This window comes from Adiantum capillus-veneris, chromosome 20 (genome assembly GCF_014529385.1).
Source record: "Adiantum capillus-veneris isolate H3 chromosome 20, ASM1452938v2, whole genome shotgun sequence".
NCBI lineage: Eukaryota > Viridiplantae > Streptophyta > Polypodiopsida > Polypodiales > Pteridaceae > Adiantum > Adiantum capillus-veneris.
The window spans coordinates 122,038,572-122,064,644 of record NC_140950.1 but is presented as its reverse complement, the minus strand read 5'-3'; the positions used below and the strand labels follow the sequence as shown (position 1 = coordinate 122,064,644).

Sequence of the window (26,073 nt, the reverse complement as noted above, 5' to 3'; positions counted from 1 at the left end):
GGAGATGTTGCTGCAGAGTTCACCTGCAAAGAAGACGTTTGCCGGTGATGCCCATGACTGTCCCAAGTGTACCTGATGTCGCCAAGACCCAGTGCGCGAGTTCTCTCGCGAAGAAGTGCCTACGGAGCGTGTTTCCATCGCGACAAGCTGCTGTTTTTCTCTGTTTTCAGTCCATAAACGTCGTAGACGGGGCTGATTTACGAGAAGGAACCCGAGAACACACCTCTTTTGTGTGTAGGATTGGAAGAGAGGATTTTCTATGTAGAGATCTCTTTCGGGGAATTGCTTTTCAAGAACCGAGTTGTGTTTCGAGCGTCGAGACTTTGAAGGTAACGATTTTCATGTTATGATCTTTGAGTATTTGATTGCAGGTGTACTTCCTGTTCGTGAGGGAGTAGGAGCAGAGGAAGGCATAAGCCTCTGCAGGAGAAAAGCACTTTGAGGAATTAGAGCCAGATCAGCCCAAGGGTTTCGTACCCAAGTTTGGGAAGTAGATCCACGGATCGGAGAGAGGTAGTCTCTCGAGTTGTGATCCGGAAGTTGAGATTCCCAAGTAAGGACTTTGCGTCCGGGAAAGCAGAGTTGTTCTGCGGAAAGAGGACTCTGAAAACAGAGTTGGAAAAGAGAGTTGCAGGGATGTCATGCCCTGAGTCTGGAAGGTGAGATCTGGACGCGAGAACCTTGGTTCTCAAGGATTTGGAATAAGGAACGGAAGTTCCTTGGAATAGGGTTTTGCCCTAGGAATCGGAAGCTGAGGCTTCTGGGAACCATCAAGTCTTATTCTACAACGAACGTGGTAATACGTTCGGTTCAAGTGCTTGTATAGACTTCTCCTCAGTAATAAAGATACTATTACGGGGGGGACAAGCCCATCTTTTGGTCCCAGTACTGTGTCGATCTTCTCACTCTCTCTCTCTCTCTCTCTCTCTCTCTCTCTCTCTATCTATTTCTCTCTATATCCTTTGGCTTCAGTAATAAGTGATAAATCCTATCTATCCGAATGTATTTTATATTGTTATGCGCACCCGTTCGTGACAATTGTCCAGTGTCCATTTATTAGCCAAGCCATGTCTTCACACTTGTGACATCCCCGGTGTGGTCATGCCACGTCATCTCTTTGTAACGTGCGTGCATACACACAATCCAGATTGAATTTACTGGTCAGAGAAGGGAACTTTCTTTTTATAATTTTCCAAAACCTTACAACATCTTCGGTGACGTAATCTCAAGGATAGACATTTCTAGTCAGCTGACTTGTAAACTCAATTTTTGCGTGCTTGGTATTTAAATTGCAAATACTGAGTTTATGGTTTTTATGCTAGGCACGTAATGGAACAGGACTTGCAGTTGAGGATTATGGCATGGAGCAAAACAGATGGCAAGCCAACCAAAGACTGTTTGATGTTGAAGCTTATGCAAGCCCTGCAAATACTCCAGGGCAGGGTGCTGTAAAATTCAACCAGGGTCGTGTAGATAGGTATTCAAATATTGGACTTCAGACTCCAGGATCGAACATTGGTAAGTTTATATTGTCAGATTCTGACTTAAATGTGTCTCCTTGTTTGTCATGGTCTGAAGTTTGAACGGTGCTCTGTACATTGCAGGATCACCTGCCCAGAGGTTTCGCGCTCCAGCAACCTCGTGCCGCTATGACAGTTCTCTTGGCAAGTGACTGATTTATTAGTATAGTCATGGGTAGCACATAGTCAAACATGAGAGAACATTCTTTCTTTTGTAACTTTTTGTGCAGGTCTGCTTACCAAAAAGTTTATAAGTTTGCTGAAAGAAGCAGATGATGGGATGCTTGACCTAAACAAAGCTGCAGGTCTTCTACATGTATGACATTTTTCTTGCTAGTTTGTGTTTGGTTGTGTAGAGATTCTATTGCAAGTTTTAAATTTTAATTTTAGTACTACATGTTCGGAATAGAGACTTTGATTCGTTTGGTTGTCTTGAGTCGGTTCAACTTGTTTTCTTTATTGTGAAGTCGTCTTGAATATTGTACCAATTTTCTATCTTTTTCTGACCATTTAGGAGGTATATTCTGTCTTGCTTCAAGATGGTCAATGTTTAAAGGATGAGATTGAATTCTGCTATTGTAATTAGCTATGATGCCACTGTTATTCACCTGTAATAGGTTCAAAAGCGCAGAATATATGATATAACAAATGTATTGGAGGGTATTGGCCTGATTGAGAAGAAGTTGAAGAACAGAGTATGTTGGAAGTATGTGCCTGTTTCCAATTCTTTCAACCTTTTGTCTAATTTTTAAGATCTGAAATGTAATACATGGTATGCCCCATTGAACGATAATGATACTCTCCGCTTGTCCTGGTTTTTTATGAAGGGGGGTTGATCCAGCCAATGCCGTTAAAATGTGCAAAGCTACCTTTATACAGGTTAGGTTCTAGTCGTTTAGTATTTGGTGTATGATGCTCGTTTATGTAACATTTAGATCTGTATTGTGCGTGCTAAATTCAAGTACCTACAGGCAGAGCTGGAACGAATGCATAGAGAAGAGCAATCCATGGACAATCGTATAAGGTTGTTTTTCTATTTAAAGACAGTTGTTCTGCAACACAGGCTCACCCTTCTTGTCCTACAATCAATGCTCCTTTCGTCTCAGTTTAACGTTTTCTTTTTAAAACTTGTTCAGGGAGGTGCGAGAAGCACTGAGGATCATCAGTGAGGATGCAAGCAGTAAACAGTATCCTTAAAATTTATGTGGATTTCCTTCATCTTAACTGTATTAAAAAGAGTTTTTTGCAGGTTCTCAGCAAGTAGGAACTTGTCCTTCAAACTTGCATGCACTTGTGTTGTCTAATGTGTGTATTCAAAAGACTTGCTGACAGGTTCTCACCAATAAGTAACTTGTCTGCATCAATTTTTGTTATAAACTTTGCTGGACTTGATAACATCTCTGCAGATGGCTCTATGTGACTGAAGATGATATCAAAAGGCTGCCGTGTTTTCAGGTAGTCTTTCCATACTCGAGGGTTTATTGTTGATCAAAGGTGAAGTATATATTTTTTCCAGAGGTTTGACATAGATTAATTTATTTGTTTTCTGCCAACCATAGAATGAAACTTTAATAGCAATCAAAGCTCCACATGGTACCACACTGGAGGTTCCTGATCCTGATGAGGTAATTCTCGAGGGCACTGCCTACTCAATTTTATATTGCAGATACAGTTGTAAAGGCTTAGTTTTTTGCAGGCTATGGAATATCCACAAAAAAGATATCAGATAATTTTGCAAAGTGCTACAGGTCCTATAGATGTCTATCTTGTAAGGTATTTACTGCTCTTTTTATATTAGAAAACCTTAGGTTAACATTAGCACACCCTTGTCTTGCTGGCACTGGTGGGTTTTCGTTTGAAAACCAATCAGTGCCAAATTCATGAAGCCAGGTTCATATTTAACCTGGTTTAAAGCAAGGATTCTTTCTCATTGTGCAGCCATTTTGAAGAGAGAGTTGAGGGAATCAATGCAGAAGAAATTTCTCCTCGAGAGGATCATGAGACCATAGTAAAGGATACTATCACATCACATGATAAGAAACTCGAATCCCACAACAGGCAGGCAGTACCTTCAGATGAGCAAGACGCTGCTGGAGGCATTTTGAGAATTGTTCCTTCAAATAGCAACGTAAGTGTTTCTTACTAACCTATTTCTCTCTCCCTTGAGAGGGCTTTCGCAGCATGGAATGAGTAACATGTCAGGTTCAAAATACAGATTGATGCAGACTACTGGCTTCTATCCGACGAAGGTGTTGGGGTAACTGATATGTGGAGAAGTGAATGTATCCTTTGAATATATCGGAATTGTGTCATGTACCAACACAAAGCATTCATTGTGGATTTTTCAATACCTTGACATCTTAAAGCTTTGGAGGTGATGTGGGATGAGGATATACAGGCAAATGTTTTTGATCATGAGAACACAAAGCAACCTCACTCGACTAAAGTTATCCCAGAGGCCAATATGACAGTGAAATTGAAGTCATGACATTGGTCATCATTACGCAAACTTTGATGGTCGGTACTATTCAGGGTAACATGAGTTCACTAGCATTGGCTGAACACTGAGGTGCGAAAGCTCTATTCTCACACCCAGCCACCAGATGGCCAAGTTTGGACATTTTGATGGGATGGACAACCATGACATATTACCCATTCAGATCTTGAGGGCAAGCATATGAAATTGGTATCCATATGAGCGCAATGCCATTTTTGGTGATATATCAAGTGGTCAAAAATGTGTCAGGATCCTGCGGGTAATGAATGTTGGGCTAGCTCATAGATATAGCAGTCTTCTCTTTTCTGTGTGGGCATGGAGTCTTCAGCATTGCGCCAGCAGGTGCGAGTTGGTCTTCTTCTGTCTAAATAAGGCAACCTTTTGAGCTGTTGAAATGTGATGCGTTTCTGAATGATTCGCAAGCTCTTTTCGATATGGTTCTGTGCCAGTAAGAAGAAAGCGATCACAATTTTTTTGTCCAGCTCATATCTCATAATTATTGAAATGTGATGTCAGTTCTTGTCTACTATTGAGAAGAATGATCTGCTGCCATGCTCATTATGAAGAATATTTTTGGCTCCTGTGCTGGGTTTCTTGAATGAACTATGGAAAACCTTTTATACTCAGTTGGTTGATATCCAGGCTTTTCAGATGCTTATATCACTCATGGCTCAAGTTACAACGTTTCCAATAGATGCGAGGAAAGTCTCTAGGTTATGAACCCCACATTGGACTCTCATTTGTAAATTGAGAACTCATGCAAGTCTTTGATTGTAATCCCTTATGTCCTCAACTAGAGATTGTATCACAACTCTTAGGTTTGAGAGATTTTGTACACAACCGTGTAAATAATAAACACCCATGCATTTATAGCATTTGTGGTTAGGACATGTTTCTCTCTCTAGCCTTGGGGTGTCATCTCCGCTGACCCCTGTCTCAACAAAGCTTATTGCAGGAGCGCAACTTGCATGTTTTGGTTTTTGAGAGCTTGGTGAGAGTTATTGGCTGCAGCAGCATATTTGTATGAAAGAGTGGATCAATGTGAATGTGTACCTTGAGAGGGCAAGGAGCTATGCAGGCAGAGGGAATCGACTTAAATGTGACTCGGGAGGGGCAGAGAGTTCATCTGCACTCAATTTGCAGGATTAGGTGATGCAAAAAGTGACATTATCCCTCGCATCAGAATGGATTGTCATTGTCTCAGTTGATGTGAATGAAAAGCTCTAGAGGTGACTATCTCGTCCTCTCATCAACATAATCAACCAATCGCTCCATGGCTGTATTTGGTCTTAATGATGGCTGGCAGAATAAAGAATCAGAATTAACATTGACAGGGGCTCCATCCATGAGGTGGAACTTGTGATCCGATCTCCTGATGATCTAGCTATGCATGCTTGCCACCAATTTTGGTAGAGAGCTATGGTCTGATACTCAAGATATTTGACGGATATGCTAGCCAACTTTGGCTATGTTGGGGAATGTAGACATCCACAAGTCAAAAATGGAATCAAAATCTCGTGATCAAAGGTCCCAAAAGTGATGGATCAGCTAAGCTTTTTCAATCTTCTATAGTAATTGCTTTGAAAGTGTAGGGAATGGTCCCTTGCTGACCATTCCCTGTTTTCAGGGTGACCGCATGGCGACCGGTGGGTGCCAAAAGCCATTGGCGGGAGCGCTGAAAACAGGGAATGGTCAGCAGGGGACCATTCTCGGCCATCAAATGTCCAGGGTAGGGGAGTGACAGTTGTGCAGACAGGCAGCCAACACGGGATGTGTGGTGCTGAGTTTAACGCCAATGATTGGCTACTAATGAATTGCATTATGTTAGTTGAGATGTCAAACATGGTGCGATCGCTGCTAAAATTCTGCAATGGAATGGCTTGTAGATTGACGGCTCGGGTGTGTAGCCCCCCCAAGCCTGGACTTTGACAGAGTAGTGGGTAGCACAATTTAAAGAATGTGACATTACTAAGCAAGCAGCTCATTTATGGACTGTTCGACGCTAAAGAAAGTAACATCAGCATGGTACATTGCAGCAGAAAGTACTATCTACTAGATGTTTAAGGACCCAAGTCTCCTTCATTAATTGCTTGCAAGGCAGGCCAAACTGATGAAAGTATCTCCCACGAGAGAATTTTAACAGGTGTAAATAATATTTTGGTAAGTCCCATGAATTTGTTTAAAGCGAGGCTTGTTGAGTTCAGATCAGCCAAGGTGGGTACCAATAAGTTAGAGGAGTAATTCAGTTGGGGGCTTACAAGCAAAGATTGGCAAAGGGAAGGCAGGAAATGATGCAGCACGCCATTAACTTCTGCCGCCATTTCAAAGGATCCTCGTCAAGAAGAGGCAGGTTTTCCCATCTTGCATTGTGACGAAGGACTTGACAATTGGTCATGGAGGCAATACTTCTTGGTTTCAACTTCACTTGCCATGATTCCCACAATCAGTAAACAAAGCAAAAGAATTTAATACAGCAATTCAGGCTGAGGAGGGGCTTGAGACCGTGCAACAAAGACCGTGCAACAAAGCATGTGGAAGAGTGAGGGGCAATCCTCAATAGTTTCAGTGCTCCAAAGTCAGATGGATGCGCTTCAAATGAAGAACGAGAAAATGAAGAGAAAAATTGATGAGCGTAGCCGAGTATTTTGTAAGCAATGAAAGCTCATTTTTTTACGATAAGCACATGAACGTACGTACTTGGTGCATAACCTTGCAGGTTATTTATAGTATACTATTATAAAAGGGGGAGGGATTCTCCTCGCTCCCTCCTCAGTCCGGCCAGTGTGCTTTGAACCCAACCTGCTCAACAAGAAGAGAGAAAAAAACATGCACAAAGAAGAGAGAAACTAGTATATCTAAAGTAACTTTGTATTTCCACTCTCTTTCTCATAACACATGCACATCTAGGAAAGACGTAATGAATAGAGACATGGTTAACTTTTTGCATAGAGAGAATTGAAGCATTACAGAGACGACGGACGTCGATTAACTATTAGAATATGAGTACAAGACAACTAGTTTTATGACATTTACACATCTTCCAAGAACGAAATGGCAACTGTAACTCCCCAAGATCTTACATTCCATTCGAGGGATCTACAAAGACAATACTGTTACCATACATATGATAGTGATGTGTGTGAACACACTCAGGACCATCGGGGCATTTTTTCCCTAAGTATGAGGTTCTTTCTCCCGTGCATTGTATATATGCGTATCATTCTAGGGCTAACTTATCTTTCCATTGTGCACTAAGCAATACACTCTCTGTTGTGTGCCTTGAGCTTCTTCATCTTCTCTAAACTGTGTGTGTTTCTGTGCAACCCTATTTCCAACAATTGGTATGAGAGTAGGTCGTGTCCTTTCGAGCATAATTGTAGTGCTTCCAACACACGCCTGCTCACTTTTTGCGTTTTGGGTGAGCTTTGGTGAGCGTCAATAGGTTGATAAATCGGCCTTCGTTGAGTACATGCAGTACTGTGCAAGCAATTTCGTCTTTTTGTGAAAAAATTATTTGTAAGTGCAATTTTTTGCAAAATAGGTCCCTTACAATCTTCTTTGGCTTGTGCTATATAGCACATATTGGTCCTACTTTGTTTTTTCTGTTTTCGGACAATTTTCATATTCGGTGCAGTTACTCGCCATGGCTGACAACAACTCAAACGTTTTCAAGATATTTCTTGTTGAGAATAAACTGGATGGAGATAACTACCCAATGTGGGCTTACATGATGCAACATGTTCTTGTGTCTAAGGGTGTTTGGAATATTGTGCAGGGCATTGATGTGCCTTTTGTGGATACATGCTCTTTTAAGGATGTTGCAAGTTTTGGTGGTAGGACAGAGCCATTTTGTATACGGTTGAGCAGTCTCGTTGGGATGTTAGGGATGCACAGGCTCATGTATTGATTGCATTATCGGTGAAGCGCCCTATTACTCCTCATGTTCGCTCAGCTAAACCAACAGAACATGCTTGAGATATTTTGGCTTGTTTTTATGCAAGTCGCAATGAGGCTAAAATTGCATTGCTGCGTAAAGAGGTGGAGTTGAAGATTATGCATGAGGAAGATGCCATGGATAATTTCCTTGCTTGTATCAGGATATTAATGAGCAACTTATTTCTAAAGCAGGCGAAGTCATTTTTGACAGTTCAATTGTGCAGACTGTTCTTGATATATTGCCAAATTCTTCCCAAACTTTTGGTTGTACTTGGAAATTTATGACCCAAGAAAATATTGATGTTTTCAAGTTTGATGCATTATGGACATTGCTCTTGCAAGAGTCACTTTCAAGAAAATATAGGACTGAACATCGCGCAGTTGAACATACTTATGTTGCTGCTAAAAGAAAAGGTGGTAACAACAATGTAGCCATTCCTCATGGTTCTTCAACGAGTGACAATCTTGAGTATGCTCCTCATGGAAAAACAATCACTTGTGTCAAACAATGCCTCTTATCTATTTAACAAGTTGGAAAGATTGTGCTAACTGCTGCAAATGATAGTTCTTTCATACTTGTTGATGCACTTTATATACTTGGGATAATAAAGAACCTTTTGTTCCTATCTACACTTGGTAGACCTAGCCTTGTTGTCAAATTTATGGATGATAGATGCACAGCTCATGATCTTTGCTTTGGTGAAGAATTTGTTGCATCTGGTATTTTATGTCGTGGGTTGTATAAGCTCACTTTGTGTGACAAGTGTGGGCAAAATTGTATAAATCTAGTTGTGGATTTAAAGGTCGTTTCAAATGCAAAACTTTGGCATGCACATTTTGGGAATCTGAATTTTTCTACTTTGCTACATTTGAAGAAATTCGATATGGTTGCTTCTTTACTTGGTGAGCCAAAGGCTCTTTTCCTAGTATCTGAATGCAAAAGCCGCCATGTGGCATTAGATTTAAATTTTATTAAAAACATGACTGCCATGAAAAGCTCTAAATAAAAAAGACTCCGCGTGAACATTGTTATTCGTGGAATTCCCGAAGAGAAGTTAGAGACATCTCCTTCTCTTGCCATTGTTATTGAAGATTTCTTCAAAACCCACTTTGGCATGTCCAGAGTTATGGTCTATGATAGAGTGGGGAAGCAAGGAGCTCCTCGCTCGGGAGAACGGCCAATTGTATGCACCATGCCGGATGAGACCAAGCGAAAGATTATCCTTGATAATAGTTGGATCTATTTGAGGGATACAAAATGTTTTGTATGTGAAGATCGCACTATTAAGCAACAAAATATGCGTCGCAAAGCATATGAGGAAAAGAATAATAAAAACAAGGAGATCTCTCATGAAGAAAATGTGCCCAAGGAGGAGGCAAGTCTCTCAAGCAAATAGGGATGCGTGACCTATGAGACCGAGTTACAATTGAAAATATGCTTTTGGAATTGTAATGGATACCCATGGAATGCGGGGGTTGGCATTGATGAACTAACAAGCAAAGCCGATGTTGTACTTCTTGTTGAAACTTGGGAGCATGATACACAAAGGATTAACGGCTTGGAGGATTACAATGTACATTCATTGATGTGGTCAAAGAATCTCAAGCAACGAAGAGGACAAGGAGGGTTAGCATGTATGGTTAAGAAAGGATTGGAAGATTTTGTATCAATTGTGAAAGATGACAAGTACAAACGTTATGTATGGCTGAAAATTATGACACCAAAAAGAGCACCCATTTTTGTAGCCGGTTTCTACATTCCTCATCATGATTCTCCCTTTTATGCTTGCATGGATAGAGATCAACCATTTTCTGATTTGGAAGAGGACATTGCTTATTTCAAAGGTGAAGGTGATGTTATTGTATTTCGGGATATGAATGCTCGCACAAAAACATTGCAACCTGATACTCAACAATTTGATATGCCATACATTTCAAGGGAGTTGGAGGAAGTTCACTTGTATGATCGTACTTCAATGGATGAGAAAGAGCCGGATCACTATGGAAAGTTACTTTTACACATGTGTAATAACACGGGTATGCTCATTGCCAATGGTGTATCTTTGTGAAGTGGAACCAATGGATTTACATGTAGGAGACATAATGGGGATAGTGTGATTGACTATATGCTACTCTTTGAAGCCATCATGTATCGCATAAAGAGTTTTATGTTTGGTCAATGGACCCTGGAATCCGACCATCGCACCTTATGTATTGACCTTTCATGTGGAGAAGCAACTAAGCATGATAATCTCAGACAAAGGAAAGAGAAGTTATCACTATGTATGGATTTCAAATGGGCACCAATGTACATTGAAATGGTTGAGCAAAAATTATGGATGACAAAGCTTCAATGTGATGCACCATTGGAAACTAAATGGGAAGCTTTCAAGAAAGCTATTTGTTCTTGTGCGGAAGAATGCTTTGCCATAAAGCATCTCCATGGTATCAACAAAGATAGATAACGCAAAAGGTGGTTTGATAAAGAATGTCAAGATGCTTGAAAGTCCTTGATAAAGCTTGATGCAACTATGGACAAAGACAACTATCAAAGTCATTTGCATACATACAAGGCATTGATTCAAAAGAAGAGAAGAAGATGGGAAGTAAAGCAACAAGAATTTCAAGTCCAAGAAAAGGCACATGCATATGGAAGATTTTGGAGAAACTTGAGAGGCAAGCGGGTTGAGAATTTTGGTAACTTGAGTCTAGTGGATATGTACACACATTGTAGGCAATTATATGAGCAAGCAAATACTGAAAAAATGCCATTTTATGGTTCACTCCCATGTATGCCGTCTTTTTTTACTATTGAGGATGTATGCGGTGGGCTTGAAAAGTTGGCCACTCGCAAAGCGGGAGATCTTCAAGGTATCAAGCCGGAGATGATCAAATGGACGGGAGATTTTACCCATGAGTGGATGTGTGATATGTTCAACCTTGCACTTCAGCATGGTATGCCTTATGATTGGAGTACTAATTGGGTTAAGCCTTTGCATAAAGGAGGGGATGTAAAGAATGTAAGCAACTACCGGACTATAATGATTGGGTCTCTTATGGCAAAGTTGTTTGGGTGCATAATGGAGATGAAATTGGGCTGAAGAGAATGACAAGCGTACAAAGGGACAAGCGGGTTTTCGTCGATGCCATAGCACCATTGATCATCTTGTCACTCTTCGTGTTCTCATGGAGGAAAGTCGGTTGAAAGGCAAGCGATTGTATTGTTATTTTGTGGACTTTAAGAAAGCCTTTGATATGATTCCACGTAACAATTTGTGGAGAAGAATGGAAGAACTCCAAGTGCCAAGTGAGTTTATGCTTGCGGTTTCTCGAATCTATGAGAAGGTGATTTGTCAATTGCGAATGGGAAGAGAAATTTCAGAAATTTTTGTAAGCACTATTGGGGTTAAACAAGGATGTCCATTGTCACCAACTCTCTTTGGTCTATGCATCGATCAATTGGAACAAATGGTACTTGACTTTATGCAAGAAGAAGGCATTGAAGAGGTCACTATTTGCAATGCGGTAATCATGCTTTTGTTGTATGCGGATGATGTAGTGCTTCTAGCACACACTTTAGAAGATGCACAAAAGCTTATGGTTGTCCTTGAGAACTTTTGCTTGCATAGTGGGCTGATTGTAAATGAATCCAAAACAAAGGTTATGCTTGTGAAAACCAACCATAAGGAGAAGCCATGCATTGTGTACAACAACGAGACACTTGAAGTTGTTGAGAGCTTTAAGTACCTCGGCCTTGAGGTTCCATCCAATCACAAGTGGCATGAATGTGCTATGCATCGTTTGGAAGCGGAAAAGAGAGCATATTATGCATTTGAGAACATGTGTAATGCGGGAAACATCAAGTGTTGGGTTCTCAAGAAATATCTTTTTGATGCATTGGTGACACCGGTTCTTCTTTATGGAGTTGAAGTGTGGGGCGGGAGCATCTCAAAGTCTACTTGGAAAGAGTTTGAGAACGTCCAAAAGCGTTTTCTTACAAACTTTCTCCAAGTTAAGACACAAACACCATATATGCTCCTACTTATTGAGTCGGGATCTCTTCCAATTGAGGCTATGGGCATGGAAAGGGTTGTGGAGTACATGATAAAGATGCGTCAAAACCCCTCACATGGACTTCCTACAATTGCATGGGAAGCAAGCAAAAAAGTTCAAAAGACGCATAAAAGCAAGATCTTGAGCACGGGATGGATGCAATACATAAAGAAGTGGTTTGGGAGATGGGATGCATTACACTTGCTACATGATGCTTCAATTGACTCTCAAGTGAATGAAGCTTTTCTACAACGCCAATGTATTACGGCTTGGGAGAAATCCGGTGGGTCACGCTTCATACATTACACCACCTATATTGCCCCCAACTACAAAACCATGTTCTTCGCTGAGAGAGGAAACCGTACTCACACTTACATGCTTGAGCCTATTCCCTTGTCCGCGATACGCACTATCACAGCAATTCGGCTTAGCTCCCATTTCCTTCGATGCGAGATAGGGCGTTGGGGCAATGGAGAAGAGTCAAATCGATTGTGCACATTATGCTCACTGCAAGTTCGAGAGTCTGAGTACCACACACTACTAGAGTGCTCAACTTTTGATCACATCCGAACTTGCTTCTCTCACATTTTCGGCCATAACTTAGACCTACACACTTTCCTCTCACAGCCAAAGTGTGGGCTCTCCATTGCGACTCTCATCACTACAATTTTGGAGCATTGAGAGTCACTCATCAGCCATACACATACTACATCACATGTAACTTTGGTCCCATAGGTCATATTTGACCTCCGAGGACGATAATAAAATCTCTCTCTCTCTCTCTCTCTCTCTCTCTCTCTCTCTCTCTCTCTCTCTCTCTCTCGCAAAGAGTGTACATAGACAAATTTGCAGACAAAGCTCTGAGCTGCTTGGAATCTGCGAACTCTAGATCAAACTGCTTCTAAGAGCAATTGAGCAATGCAGAGTGCATTTTTTTATATTATTCACTTGGTGGAATCGGGCTTCTTTTGCAATTAATCTTGAATATCTAACTATAAGCCCACCCGTGTCTTCCCCGCATAGCGATCATAACAGCTTTGTGTGCAACAAGACCCAGTGGCTAGCTGTACTGTATGTCCAACTGGAACTACCATACTCAACTCGTTTCTGCAGGCGCAACTAGTTATGGCTCATGCAGATTCAACAACCCTGTACCCTCGGCCATCCTTCAATGTTCATGAAAATGATATATTGCAGCATGTCCCATGCCTAATTGTCAAAATTTACACCAATTCTTTTCCGCGATGTTTGTCCGTGCAGCAGCAAGCCGGACAGAACCGGAAAGGAGTACCGGAGACCTTTCAAACCTGGTTATATTTCGCAGATCATCAAGATGGAGGGTACTTCGGATGCTTGTCGACATGATGAGCACTCTCAAAAATCAAATATTTCGTGCGATCAATCCATGGCAGTGGTCTGCTCTAGTGCTACTAAAACAAAAGATATCAAATTTCAATCGATGATCTTGGCCTAATCTGGAGTCGAATCACCAAAACTCATAGCCTTTGCAGACCCGTTCAACACATTTTTCTATTGATGCTATCAGGCTATTGGCGATGTAGACGGCAAAGGCCGAAGAAATTGGAAGAGTAATCGTCGAAGTGGACATGAGGGCAGAAAAGCTTAGCAGGATTGATCACACCGAAGCTCATGATGGTTAGCTGCTTGCACTTTTAGCAAAGAGTGTGAGAGGATTAGTGGCAGATAGCTCAATGTCGAGGGAAAGGCATTGGTGTATGATATCGATTTTGAAACGCCACCCGTACTAATGCCCATGAGCGTCACGTAATAGTAGTTCACCAGATTTGTGTTTGAATTATTGACAAGCGGACTGCTGAATATAGTGCCTTCCGCTATGGGGATGCTGACCTCAAGATGCCCATTATCATGTGTAGTTAGGAAGAATGATACATAACTCGGGTTAACTAGCAAGGAGGCAAGAAGGCATAATTGATGATCGAAGCACACACACACACACACACACACACACACACACACACACACACACACACACACACACACACACAGAGAAGGTAATACTGATCAGAGGACATGGAACATAAGGTTACATCTGCGTGTTTTGTGTATGGCAGGGAAGACATATATTCATAACATTGCACGTTCTGATTATACAAGCGCAACTCCAACTCGACAACACTGTAAGGTCCGTTATCTGCATCCAATTTTCCATGCGCATGCGTTTGCTTGGCGCAACACATAAACGCTATGGGACAGGGCATGACTTCCATTTCTTATAATTTTTTGGAGAGACCATAGCGCCAGCTCTCCACCATACTTTTGTATGGCACCTCTCTATGACATGCACTGTATAATTTGCACTTTCAGTCTGTGAAGTTTCATTGCACGATGATATGCTTAACTATTCACATTGCTTTTTGTAGCTTGACTCAAATATCGGCCTGTTGATTGGACAATAAAAAAGCATCAGTACAACATTGTAGGTCAGTAAAGAACCTCATTTATTGTTGCATTTCATTCATGATTTATCTATTTGCTTGTTTTAGAAATTTTCGCATTACTTCCTTTGCTTCAATTTATTTGGATCTCGTTTTCAGAACTATACACTGGATGTCGATCAACATCTGCACATGTTAGTTACATACGCTACTCTTTGCATATGGTTGCTAGCCAATACATGTGATGTATTACAATAGTGAATACACAAGTAGTGAATGCACGTGGTGTATCATAATAATGAATTCACCTTGTGCATTATTACTTTAGCTCTGAATAATTGATACCATACTAGGTCCCTAAATAATTGATTCCATATTATATATGTCCTTGTTTCTCGGGTACTAGGTATCAATTCAAAGTTCTCAAGACCTAGAAGATTACAGTCCAATCGTTAATAAGCTAGGGAGCAAACTGCACGCTGCAACCAACTTGAAACTAGCTTATTGGAAATATGCTAGGTCATGGTTTGAAATTACTACATATTGTATAAAGATTGGAGCATGCAATGTGATATCTTTCCCTCCTGCACAGCGGCATACCTCACATATATAGTGATTTTTGAGGTTGACAGAAAAACAAAATAGACACTCTTGTTTCCCTCCCTTCTGTATTATTGTTGGGCGCTTTGCCATCATAGCGGCAACAAGAATATTTAGCAACATTGCATCTATAGTCTATTACCAGTTCAAGATACCAACCACAAATCAACAGTATCCCCTCTCTATTCATGAGACCGATGAGCGATATTTGGACTAGACTTCATCAACTTAATGACTTTCATCTCAAAAGCTTCATTAAAATCTTCTTTGTTTAGGAATAAAGCTTTTGCTTTTATGTACTTGACTTGGCCTTAGTCTTCATTATACTGACTTGATTGGTGTTTTGATGGCCTTCTTCCATCTCTTGTAAACCTCAAGAATCTTGGAATATGAAGGTGGAAGATACTCTATTTTAAGAATGATTTGGTTATGGGAGGGAGAAAATCTTAAAATAAAGCAACTCTGGTGTGCACACAAATCATGGGATATTGCTATCTGAAGAAGATTTGAAAAGCCCCAAACCTTCGAGTCTTTGAGATAAAATTTGTGGTAGCTCAATTCAATAATATCGCGTGTGAAAGCATTAACTTGTATATTTAGCAAGGTCAATTGCACAAGTCTAAGAATGGAAACATGCACTAAGTTGCATTAGTAGTTTGGGTGGTCCCTATTGGGTAAGTACAAACCACTAATTTTTGGGTGGATCTATTGGATAATGAAAAAATAGGGTATCTTGCTTATGGATTGTAAAACCCCTTTTTGGAAATGTTATCCCCTCAAGGCACATGCAGTGCTTGAGGTCCATTGTACATTCTTTACTGAGTTGATAAAACATCTCATTCATAATTGTGAGTATGACAAAAAAAAACACCTTGTTTATGGGCCGCAACAGTGGCTTCAACCACTAAAGTGGCTCATGCTTGCAAGATTTTAGTAATTTGAGCATTGAATTTTGTATATGAGGCCAAACCATCACAACATTTCTTCAACATAAGTTGTATATGCAAACACCCCTTTGATTTTTTTTTCTACCTCAAGAAGTCTAAAAGTTAAAAAAAGTTTTTTTGTATAAAGTTTCATTTTTCACCTAATTTTGATGACTATCAAATGCCATAGTCTTTATCCCTAATATATACAACTTTATGTTTAAGTTATAGCATCTCAAGTGAATAGCCCAATGTGATCCCGGTATTTATTTGAGCTTCACGTTTTTATTTTACTTAGTTGTGAAAGTCTGGTAGGGCAATTTGCTAAGGTGAGTATATAAGCACCACCTTGCCCCCATTGTATTATTATGAATTCATTGCCAAGGCTAGTTGGTTCATCTCTCTCTCTCTCTCTCTCTCTCTCCCGCGTATTCTCCCCATTGCTCTACGCTTCCACATCGTCTACTTTCACAATTTGATGGGTTTATGACATACCTCTGTAAGTATGTTTTAGTGAAGTTTGATCATGTTTAAAAACGTTTTGACCTGTCTTTGAGATATTTGAGAAAAAAATAGTGCTTTTAGACGAATTACTCATTTGAAATGGTTACGGAAAGGCAACTTCAACACCAACTTATCGGCTCATTCTATGTGTTGGTTATATTTCCTTGGAAGGGATTTTCATTTTGACCTCTTTGAGAATTATTGATGTGTTTTTACAAAAGTCGTCACAAAAGTTGCTTAAGATCACAACTCAGAAGCCCATACAGAACTCCTTCAGCATGCAAAGGTTGCAAAAAGTTCAAGCAAGATGAGAGGAGAAAAAGTAGCAAATGCCAAAGGGGGAAGAGAAACGATGCATAAGAGGTGTAGCCTATGTTGGAGAGGAATGCAAACTTCCGAGTTGTAGTGCTTTAGACTATATAATACAATAGAGCGGTTGGGGTAGTGGCCCACAAGAGCTAGAGTTTTACTAGACATTTTGCAAGGCTAGAATACACTAAGAAAAATTAATGCCATAAAAATATATGTGCCACGTAACCTTTGGCCTCACATACTCTCATTGCCCTGTGAGTCCTTAGTAGGGAGTGCATGTTCTCACAATAGAACTTCCAAACTTGCCTTGTGGGAATAGATTGCTTTGATAACCATAACTACAATAGATATAGATAGAAAATAAGATCTCAAGTGCAAGATGGGAAAGAGAGAGATGAGACGTAATATGTGGAGAGGTGGTAGGGTTACAACTAACAACAAGAGATAGAGGAATTGTACCACAAAGTGAATAAGAGGTGGGAACCACAAGCAACAAGGTGAAGACACCACAAAGTGAATACGAGGTGGGAGCCACTTTGAACAAAGTGAAGGGTCACATTGACATTCTTTAACAAATAAAATGAAAAGGACCCATACATATATATATATATATATACATACATACATATATATATATATATATATATATATATATATATATATATATATATATATATATATATATATATATTTTGAGTCTCTTAAATGAAAAAGACCTTTTTGCAAACTAAATACCAAAAAAAATGTTAAATCTCTCAATGCTCCACATGCAAAAGTTAAATGTATGCTTGAGGCTATGGTCACGCGAGGCTTAGTTTTTCGTAAGAACAGTCAACCAACTCTGACACGAGACAACTTTTCATTGGTTTCGTAGTGTAACTATGCTTAAAAAGGCATAGTTGCAAAACTATGCCTTGCCACTTCCGATCAGCTGAGCTTTCTCTCTCTCTCTCTCTCTCTCTCTCTCTCTCTCTCTCTCTCGTCTGCGCCTTGCTCTTCCTCTCTCTACCTACTACTCCCGGTGATGCTCTCTGCACATGTCAGAAAGTGTCAAGGCTTAGTGATAACTAAGCCTCGCGTGACCACACCGTAACTCCCTTCTTCGATAAGCCTTGTTTTTGAAAGCCAAATTGCTGAATATAGTATTCAAGGCCTTGTAATGTTTGTAGCTTAGAGTAATTTTAATAAGAGTCATCTTTGAAAGTGTTAAGGGAAGCTAAAGTTTCTTGTAGATGGAGATAAAGAGAAGCTTATGTGAGAGAATAGAGACCCAAGATCGAATCCGTGGCATACTCAAAATAACCATCACTCACATTGACACTACATGGCTAATTCATTCAACCATAATAAAAAACTTAATATTTTGAGGGCCATCTTTTCAAGCTTAGAAGGCATACATACAACCTATGCATACATACATATATATATATAGATATATGTATATAGGTGGGCTTTAACCATTGATCTTGTCAATTGGGCAAGAACTTGCCAAGGGAAAGAGAAATCTATACATAAACCTCTTGTGAATTATGTGGCTTTGGTTTGAGGTATCATGGTTTTGGACAGCTTGTAATTTTACAAAAGCAATAAATAAGAGATTTGGTATAAGGAAAAAAAAAGGGAAGATGTGCCTTATGTATGTGCCTCTTTATAGGATACATTTTCTCTATGGATCTGTATATGGTGTGCATGCGTGTGTGTGAGAGAGAGAGAGGGAGAGAGGGGGAGACGGTGAGTCCCAACACCGGAGGATTTGGCCTGGATGTTCCCGACGATCCGCCCACTGCTAAATCGAATGCCATAGACGGTGTGATCAAGCTTGGGTGAAAAAAAACAACCCTTTTGCTCCACTTAGTAGCCTCCAAGTATGTAAGAGATGGTTGCATCAGCTTGGTGCATTTGGAGAAGCTCATCAGCTGGGTGCCTCTCCTCCTGTTCTTCCTCCTCCACCTCTTCTCCATTGCTGCTGCGTTCCCACAACATGGGCTCCGTATCGACAATGTTTTCCTCGGGGTGAATGCCTCGCTCGAGCTCGTGCAGAACCTCCAACATGTCCTTCTCCTCCTCTTGGGCCTCACCTCTGAGTTTAGATCTTAGCACTTTCCAATACAAGGACCCTGAGATCACAATGCTCCAGAATTTATGCATGGAAATCAAGGGTCATGTATGCATTCCAAATTAAAAGCAAAGCTTAAAATTTACCTGTGGGGTCATGTAATCCAAGGGAAGAGTGCCTTGCTTGGGCCAGGCTACTTGCTCCACAATCTGACAATAGACAAAACAATACATGAGAGTAATCACAAGAAGCAGTACTTTTGTGGGTTGAGAGAGAGAGAGAGAGAGAGAGAGAGAGAGAGTCACCATTGCAAGCCAGAGAGGCAAGTGCTAGACTGAAGAGGAATGTGAGAAACTGAAGAGAAGGCGCAGAGAAACCCATCTCTCTGCTTGTGAGTATTTGTGTGTGTGAGAGAGAAGAGAGTGTTTCTAGCTAGAGAGCTCCCTCAATCAGAGATGGGGACGGCAGCAACAAGATTGGCAAATTCATCCAAAGAGACAGGCTGGAATGCGCCTCCTTTTTAAAGACCCATTTTCACATCCCAACCCACCATTGTCCAAATGATCCTCGGATTCGTCTACAAAGAGAATCTTGGCCACCCAACAAAATGGCAAACGCTATGCGCATGCAAAAGCCTTTTGGCCCAAAGTCAATCCCTCCACTATGAAATATTTTATTTCCATGTCTTTTCACCATATATTCTTTTGGCCTCCTATAATATGAGAGAAGGCTCCATCTTGTTCATTTTCTCGGTGGTATGTTTGGCTTACATAAGACCATCGGGGGCTTTGGACTTGAATGTGTGCGTATATGAGGCTCCCACTTATTATGTTGGTTGTGGGTCTCGATGCCTCTCTCTCTCTCTCTCTCTCTCTCTCTCTCTCTCTCCACACACCTTATGTAGAGCATCATGGGTTGTGCTACATAGCACAACTTAGTTTTGTGCAGTTTTGCCTCTGCAAAGTTAACTTTTGCATCAAGTGCAGTCATTGCCCATAGCTGACAATCGTGATGCTTTTCAGAGGCTGTCTCTTGAGGAGAATTTAGACGGGGAAAACTCCTCACTTTAGACATACATGTTGCAACATCCCCTTGTTGCAAAGGGAAGTGAAGTTTGATGGTCATGTCTATGTATTGATGCATGAGGCCAAGCAACAATACATAGACATGACCATCATAAGGCTAAGCATAAGGCTAAGTAGCAAGCTGTTGAGCAGACATTTGTGGTTGCCCAACGAAAGAAGAAAACCACTACTATCACCTCCAATGCTTCTGCAGAAGTAACAGTCTTTCCCCTGTAGTTGATGCTTCTTCAAACAACAACATTAGATGAGAAGTCTAGCAATAGGGAAAGTGATCCTCTCATCAAGCAATGTCCTAAGCTTTTAGGCTAAGAAAGAGGTGATTCAACTAATGCAAATGCATCTTTAAATTAAGATTCAATAGATAGTGCATATGATACAAAATGGGCTTTTAGTGTATTATGTCACTATGACCTATATGTTAGTCTGGAAGATTCCAACAATAGATGCTTGTTAAAGAGAAGGAGATGTTTGAGAGGTTTTTTGAGCCCTTGTAACCAAAAGTGATTGTAAAATTTCCCACTAGAAAAACATTAGATCTTTGTTCACTTTTGATTCATGCGGAGTCCGGGGCTACTAACTTCCAAGATGTATCATAAGCTAGACAATTTGCTTGGATAGGTCACTTATTTTTGAAGCAATTCCAGCCTTTGTACATATAAGACCCTTAGCAAGGGTATAAAAAGCAAATTTGTAAGGTTTTGAACTATCAATTTTATTATCGTAAATAAACAGATAAGGTTTCTTTGTACATCGTGACCACTCTCTTGCTGTCAAGATTTCATCTCTTTGCACTGCACCACACGGTTATCGTATCGTCAAGCCAAAAGAATCAACGTGTTAGCCTCAAGGAGCTCTTCACGTCCATATCTACATTGCAAGCATTTTGCGAGATCCGAGAGTCGACTCTCACGACCTTCCAAGTGACAAATCTCACTATCCAAGCGTTATTCTGAGATTCCTTCAATTGCATTATATTTCCAACGAGGAGCACCTATTAGGTGTGTCGAACATCAGATTTGGTGACTTGTAATTTTGTTGCTGAAGAAAATCACGTTTTATTAGTGTGAAGATTTGAGGTTTGCTAGTCCAAAAGTGTTTTTGATTTAGTAGGGAAGGTGCCTGCTAAGTTTGGTGTTGATCAAAGTTGATTTGCTATTGATTTTGCATGTGGAAGAGTGATTGGATAAGAGAGGTAAAAATCAGGTTTTTTTGTAGTTAGAAAGTTCATAAATTGTTTCCATGGAGTGTATTGTGGTCAAACAAGAGATTGACAACTCTTGGCATGCTTCCATGCCTTAGTCGTGTCACTTTTTCCCTAGTTGACATTTCCATGGAGTGTATTGTGGTCAAACAAGAGATTGACAACTCTTGGCATGCTTCCATGCCTTACTCGTGTCACTTTTTCCCTAGTTGACATTTTAGTCTTGGGAGTGTCTCTTTGTTTTGTGAGATATGACAGATGCTATAAAAAGCCTCCTCAAACATTGGCGCCGTTGTCGAGGGATGAGTATCTAGATTAGTGTGAACACATAGAAAAACGATAGAGTTACCTTAGATAGACTAGTTAGATAGAGCAGGATAGAAGTGGAGATCGATTCATCCTTGGTCTTTGTGTTTTCAGTGGTGAGTTTCTCGCCATAAGAGAAGTTGGTAGATAGAGTAGAGTGTTGAGAATAGATTTAGGGCTTCGTGTGTATCTTTGTGGCCGCTATAGCAATGAAGCTCGCATTAATGAAGATTTCAGAGTTTTTGTGGTAAGTTGTTGTTTTGGGAGTTCTTTTCTCTTGTTTTAGGAGTAGAGTAAGTAGATGCATCTCTGGATGAGGTTTTATCCGAATTTTGGTTGAATCTCGTGTTAGCATGTGCTTCATGTGAAAATCAACAAAAGGGAGTGAACAAAACGTTTGCTTGAGAGATAGAGTTCTTTAGTAAGGAAAGAGGAAAATTCAGCCAAATAGTTCACTTTTTGTGGAAATTTTGATTTCTTGTGACACATTAGACCTAAAGTGATAGCAAAAACCTGTGAAAAATTGAAACCTTGAAAAAACTATGATTTTGCTTGCTGACATGAAAAAATCATGTTTTTTTCCTGACCTTAGATTTTGCTGTAAAGTTTTCAATGAAATTTTGCATAGAGCACACAAGAAATGGTTTGAAAAGCTGCCCTAGGATGAGACAACTACACGAATGCTCCACAACACGTACAAATCAGCCCAACCTATTGCCCAATACCAACAATGTGATCCTAGGAGACTTATTCAATGTGGACAAGTAGGAGGCCGTTAGTGCTAAATTACCATGTTATTGCAAAGCCTGTACACAACCACAAGCGAACATAAGCTTACATGGTACATACACTTAGTCATCACACTAATTCAAGATGTATCGGATTCGACTTGCCAAATGACATGCGAAATTTCTGAGATGATCCTCACCTGCATTGAGGCATTTGAAGACAGATGCGACAAAGTAGAACACCCTTGGGAGGTGTTCCTTGAAGGAACAAATGTCATCAGCTGGAACCTGGAGAGTGAAGCTTCCTCTCAAAGACTGTTGTCATGGGAATGTACGTGCACATAATGTTTCTACCCTCACACTACATGGAGACATTTGAAGAAGCTTTCATGACTTCTTTGAGATGGACTCAACTACCTTCAATCCGCTCACAAAGGATTTGAAATCAAGGCACATTGATTACAAGACCATGCTTTTGAAAAACCCTCTATGAGACCTATCAGTCAGGTGGAGATCATAGCTTGAGCCGTGACGTTTAACAAAGTCATGAAGACTTTGGAAAAGAGACAATTAGACTATTGAAGAGCTTCCACAACTCACGCAACAACTAGGAAGGGGAGAGTGTTTGTCCGATACAACTGATGGGCACCCTCTTAGTCGGATACACCTTGTCCAAGCCACATGTTTTATGTAATTTATCCTATTTTTCTATTAAGCCTTGTAAATGAGCCTATGTAATTTTGATTTGAGAACTATAAACTCTGAGCTGTATTATTTGATCATGTACTCAAAGCTAAGTAATCAGCCATTGGACATTTTGAAAAGCCCTAGGTATAAAGGTAAAAAACCTTAGTTTGAACACAACCTTGACATTATCCTTTGAAAAGAGGAGCTCTGTGCTACGACTAGTAATCCATTTTTCTCTTGATTTGGTAATCCAAATTTAGTTTCAAAATTGCATTGTGTTTCTTGTCTCTTGCTTTTTCATTTAAGTGTAAGCATTTCAAGTTTTGTTGTGGTTTGTGACTACATGTCTATGAGACTTAATTGCAAATTTGGGTGCTTAAATCATTGTTTTTCTGACATTTTGACCACAGTAGAGTGTCATTAGAGCTTAGAGATGTAAAGAATGAGGATGCAAGAGAGCTACGCAAGACACGCACAAAGCACACAGAGATGGAAAGCTTCTTCTTCTTCTTCACAGAAAAGAGAGTACAGAATGACTAAGTGCTAAAGCTGAAAAGTAGCACATATATACATGCGGTCACTAAGTGTGAACTCGCTAGAAGCGTACTAGGCTGGCACTATAAGTGTAGTCCAGGTGTAGAATCACTGGCAGAGATCCTCCGTGTCGGTCACCTAACGCGCCAGTGAGTAAATGCCGTAAGCGGCCAAGACCCGTAGTGGATGCCAGCTCAAGGTGTAGAGCTCGACATCTCAACACTCCCCCTCGAGCTCTGCATGTCGCAGAGTCCAAGCATAGTCCGGAAACGTCGAAGCTTCTTAGCTCCGAGGGCCTTGGTAAAGATATCCGCTATTTGCTCCTTTGTGCTGACGTAGACCAAGTCGATGTCGCCCGCCAACACTCGCTCTCGAACGTAGTGGTAATGGACCTCTATGTGTTTGGTCCTAGCATGGAACACTGGGTTCCTAACCAACTGCATGCTGCTGAGATTGTCACGATGAATGATAATCTGCTGGTCCACCTGCACTTCCAAGTCCTCAAGTAATGTGCGTAGCCAAGCTACCTCGCACGCCGCAACTGTTGCACCTCTGTACTCGGCCTCTGTGCTCGATAAAGCAACCGTAGGCTGCTTTTTGCTGCTCCAAGTAACAGCAGCACTCCCAAAAGAGAACATGAAGCCACTCGTAGATCTCCTATCAACAATGCTACCTGCCCAATCTGCATCTGTATACCCATACATTGCTAATGGTGCATCTGCTGCATAGAACAATGCGTAGTCAAGAGTCCCTTGCACATACCTAAGTGTGCGTCGTACTCCATCCAAATGTGGCTTCCTCGGAAGCTGCATGAACTGACTCTCCAAGCCTACTGTGTAGCTCAAGTCTGGCCTCGTGATAGTCAAGTAGATTAGACTACCCACCATCTTCCTGTACATATTGACATCCTCAACAACATCACCCTTCTCTACACTCAGCTTTGCATTCACATCCAAGGGAATAGAAATTGGCTTACAATCACCCATACCATACTTTGACAACATGTCCAAAGCATACTGTCTCTGTGACAGCCATACACCCTCTGGAGTCCTGATCACCTCAATGCCAAGAAAGTAGCACAACTTGCCCAAATCATTCATTTCAAACTCCTGTTTGAGAAGGCCCTTCACATGGTCAATCTCCATAGCATTGTCACCCACAATAATAAGGTCATCTACATATATGGTAATGACAACAATCCCCACATCACTCTCACGTACATAGAGTGAATGATCTGCATGAGCTCTCCTAAACCCAATACTGACAAGATACTTGGCAATCCTGTCATACCATGCTCTAGAGCCCTGCTTCAAACCATACAAAGCTTTGAGAAGCCTGCATACATAATCTGGGTAACCTGGATCGACATAACCAGGTGGCTGATCCATATACACTTCCTCTTGCAACTCACCATTCAAGAAGGCATTCTTTACATCCATTTGATGCATAATCCATCCTCTAGATGCAGCCACTGCTATGACAGCTCTCACAGTCGTCATCTTTGCCACTGTAGCAAAGGTCTCCTCATAGTCTATGCCATACGTCTGTGCATAACCCTTTGCGACCAGCCTTGCCTTGTGACGCTCAATGTTACCATCAGCCTTATGATTGGTTTTATACACCCATTTACAACCAATAGATTTCTTGCCACTTGGCAATGGCACCAACTCCCATGTGTCGTTTGCTTCCAATGCAGCCATCTCTTCATTCATTGCATCATCCCAATGCACATTTCCAACTGCATCCTCAAAACATGTGGGCTCCACATCCTGTATCACCTTAGCCATGTAGGCTTGGTGATGGGCTAGATACCCATCATAAGTCAATTTTTGAACTGGATTTTTGACTCTGTTAGATCTGCGCGGTCCTGGGTCACCCTTTTGCCCTCTAGCATCTTCTTGGACTTTCCTTACACCAAGTGTCCTGACAGCCGGAATTCCAAATTCTTCATCAAGACTTTGTTCAGAACGATCTGAATCCATGTTTACATGTGAAAAACCTGATGATGCATCAACCATAAGGGGAGGTTCATCAACCTTTTCCTTTCCTTTTCGTGATACATTCCCTGTACCTGCTGGTGGAGTAACCTGTGTATGTAGTCTACCATTCCATGGCTTCTCAATAGAGCCACGAGAAGAGGACTCTTGTGGTCCACTCAAAACCTGTGATTGTGGCCTCACATTTTGTACAACCACATCATCTTTACATCAGCCCCAATAGTGCCATGTGCATTACTGTACCAGCTGCTCATCTCATCAAAGACTACATCTCTGCTCACTCGTAATTCTCGTGTAGTAGGATTGTAGCACCTGTACCCCTTTTGTTCAAGGGAATATCCCACAAGAATACATTTCTCTGCTTTAGGATCCAATTTCCTACGCAACTCATCTGGTACATGCACGTAAGCTATGCAGCCAAACACTTTCAAGTGTGCCAAATCAGGCTTTGTACATGTAAACTTTTCCTCAGGTGTTACATCATGCACCGCAGCTGTAGGTGTGCTGTTCATAATGTACACAGCTGTATTTACAGCTCCAACCCAGAAATGATGAGGCATGTTCTTCTCATTCATCAATGCACATGCAACCTCTGCAATGTGCCTGTTTTTCCTTTATGCGACCCCATTCTGCTGTGGAGTATATCTGCATGTAAACTGCCTGCGTATACCATGCATTCGCAAAAAATCTAAAAAATCATTGGAGAAGTACTCT

The 26,073-nt window shown here is 40.9% G+C and overlaps 2 protein-coding genes across 6 annotated transcripts in view; one reads left to right on the top strand and one right to left on the bottom strand.

The window, feature by feature from the left end:
- The window catches only part of LOC147433185 (transcription factor E2FA-like), a 32,000-nt gene extending 27,370 nt beyond the window's left edge, over nt 1-4,630 (top strand). For 4 of the 5 annotated variants that reach the window (XM_086492836.1, XM_086492837.1, XM_086492835.1 and 1 more), the window contains 13 exons: nt 1,323-1,518; nt 1,605-1,664; nt 1,751-1,836; nt 2,138-2,226; nt 2,348-2,399; nt 2,492-2,544; nt 2,657-2,707; nt 2,927-2,975; nt 3,080-3,145; nt 3,217-3,293; nt 3,459-3,648; nt 3,736-3,802; nt 3,887-4,630. In XM_086492836.1, coding sequence (XP_086348962.1) covers nt 1,362-1,518; nt 1,605-1,664; nt 1,751-1,836; nt 2,138-2,226; nt 2,348-2,399; nt 2,492-2,544; nt 2,657-2,707; nt 2,927-2,975; nt 3,080-3,145; nt 3,217-3,293; nt 3,459-3,648; nt 3,736-3,802; nt 3,887-4,008 — 1,119 coding nt within the window. In that variant the 5' untranslated portion in view covers nt 1,323-1,361 and the 3' untranslated portion in view covers nt 4,009-4,630. Of the gene's footprint in view, nt 1-1,322; nt 1,519-1,604; nt 1,665-1,750; nt 1,837-2,137; nt 2,227-2,347; nt 2,400-2,491; nt 2,545-2,656; nt 2,708-2,926; nt 2,976-3,079; nt 3,146-3,216; nt 3,294-3,458; nt 3,649-3,735; nt 3,803-3,886 lie in introns of those variants that run through there. The other variant, XM_086492838.1, reaches the window with a different exon arrangement.
- A 13,582-nt stretch (nt 4,631-18,212) lies between these two features.
- LOC147433184 (uncharacterized) lies at nt 18,213-19,315 on the bottom strand. The gene is made up of 3 exons (XM_086491726.1): nt 19,127-19,315; nt 18,968-19,030; nt 18,213-18,882 (listed from the first exon to the last, which is right to left on the bottom strand). The coding sequence occupies exons 1-3, from the start codon at nt 19,200-19,202 to the stop codon at nt 18,617-18,619; spliced, it is 405 nt and encodes a 134-aa protein (XP_086347852.1). The 5' UTR covers nt 19,203-19,315; the 3' UTR covers nt 18,213-18,616.
- Nucleotides 19,316-26,073: the final 6,758 nt, after the last annotated feature.

What these genes read in the sequence shown, in the direction of transcription:
- LOC147433184 (XM_086491726.1), bottom strand. Translation starts at nt 19,202, where the DNA reads ATGGGTTTCTCTGCGCCTTCTCTTCAGTTTCTCACATTCCTCTTCAGT. An exon ending in TGCCTCTCTGGCTTGCAATG is followed by an intron (nt 19,031 to 19,126) that starts GTGACTCTCTCT and finishes GTCTATTGTCAG; the next exon opens with ATTGTGGAGCAAGTAGCCTG. An exon ending in TGGATTACATGACCCCACAG is followed by an intron (nt 18,883 to 18,967) that starts GTAAATTTTAAG and finishes TTGTGATCTCAG; the next exon opens with GGTCCTTGTATTGGAAAGTG.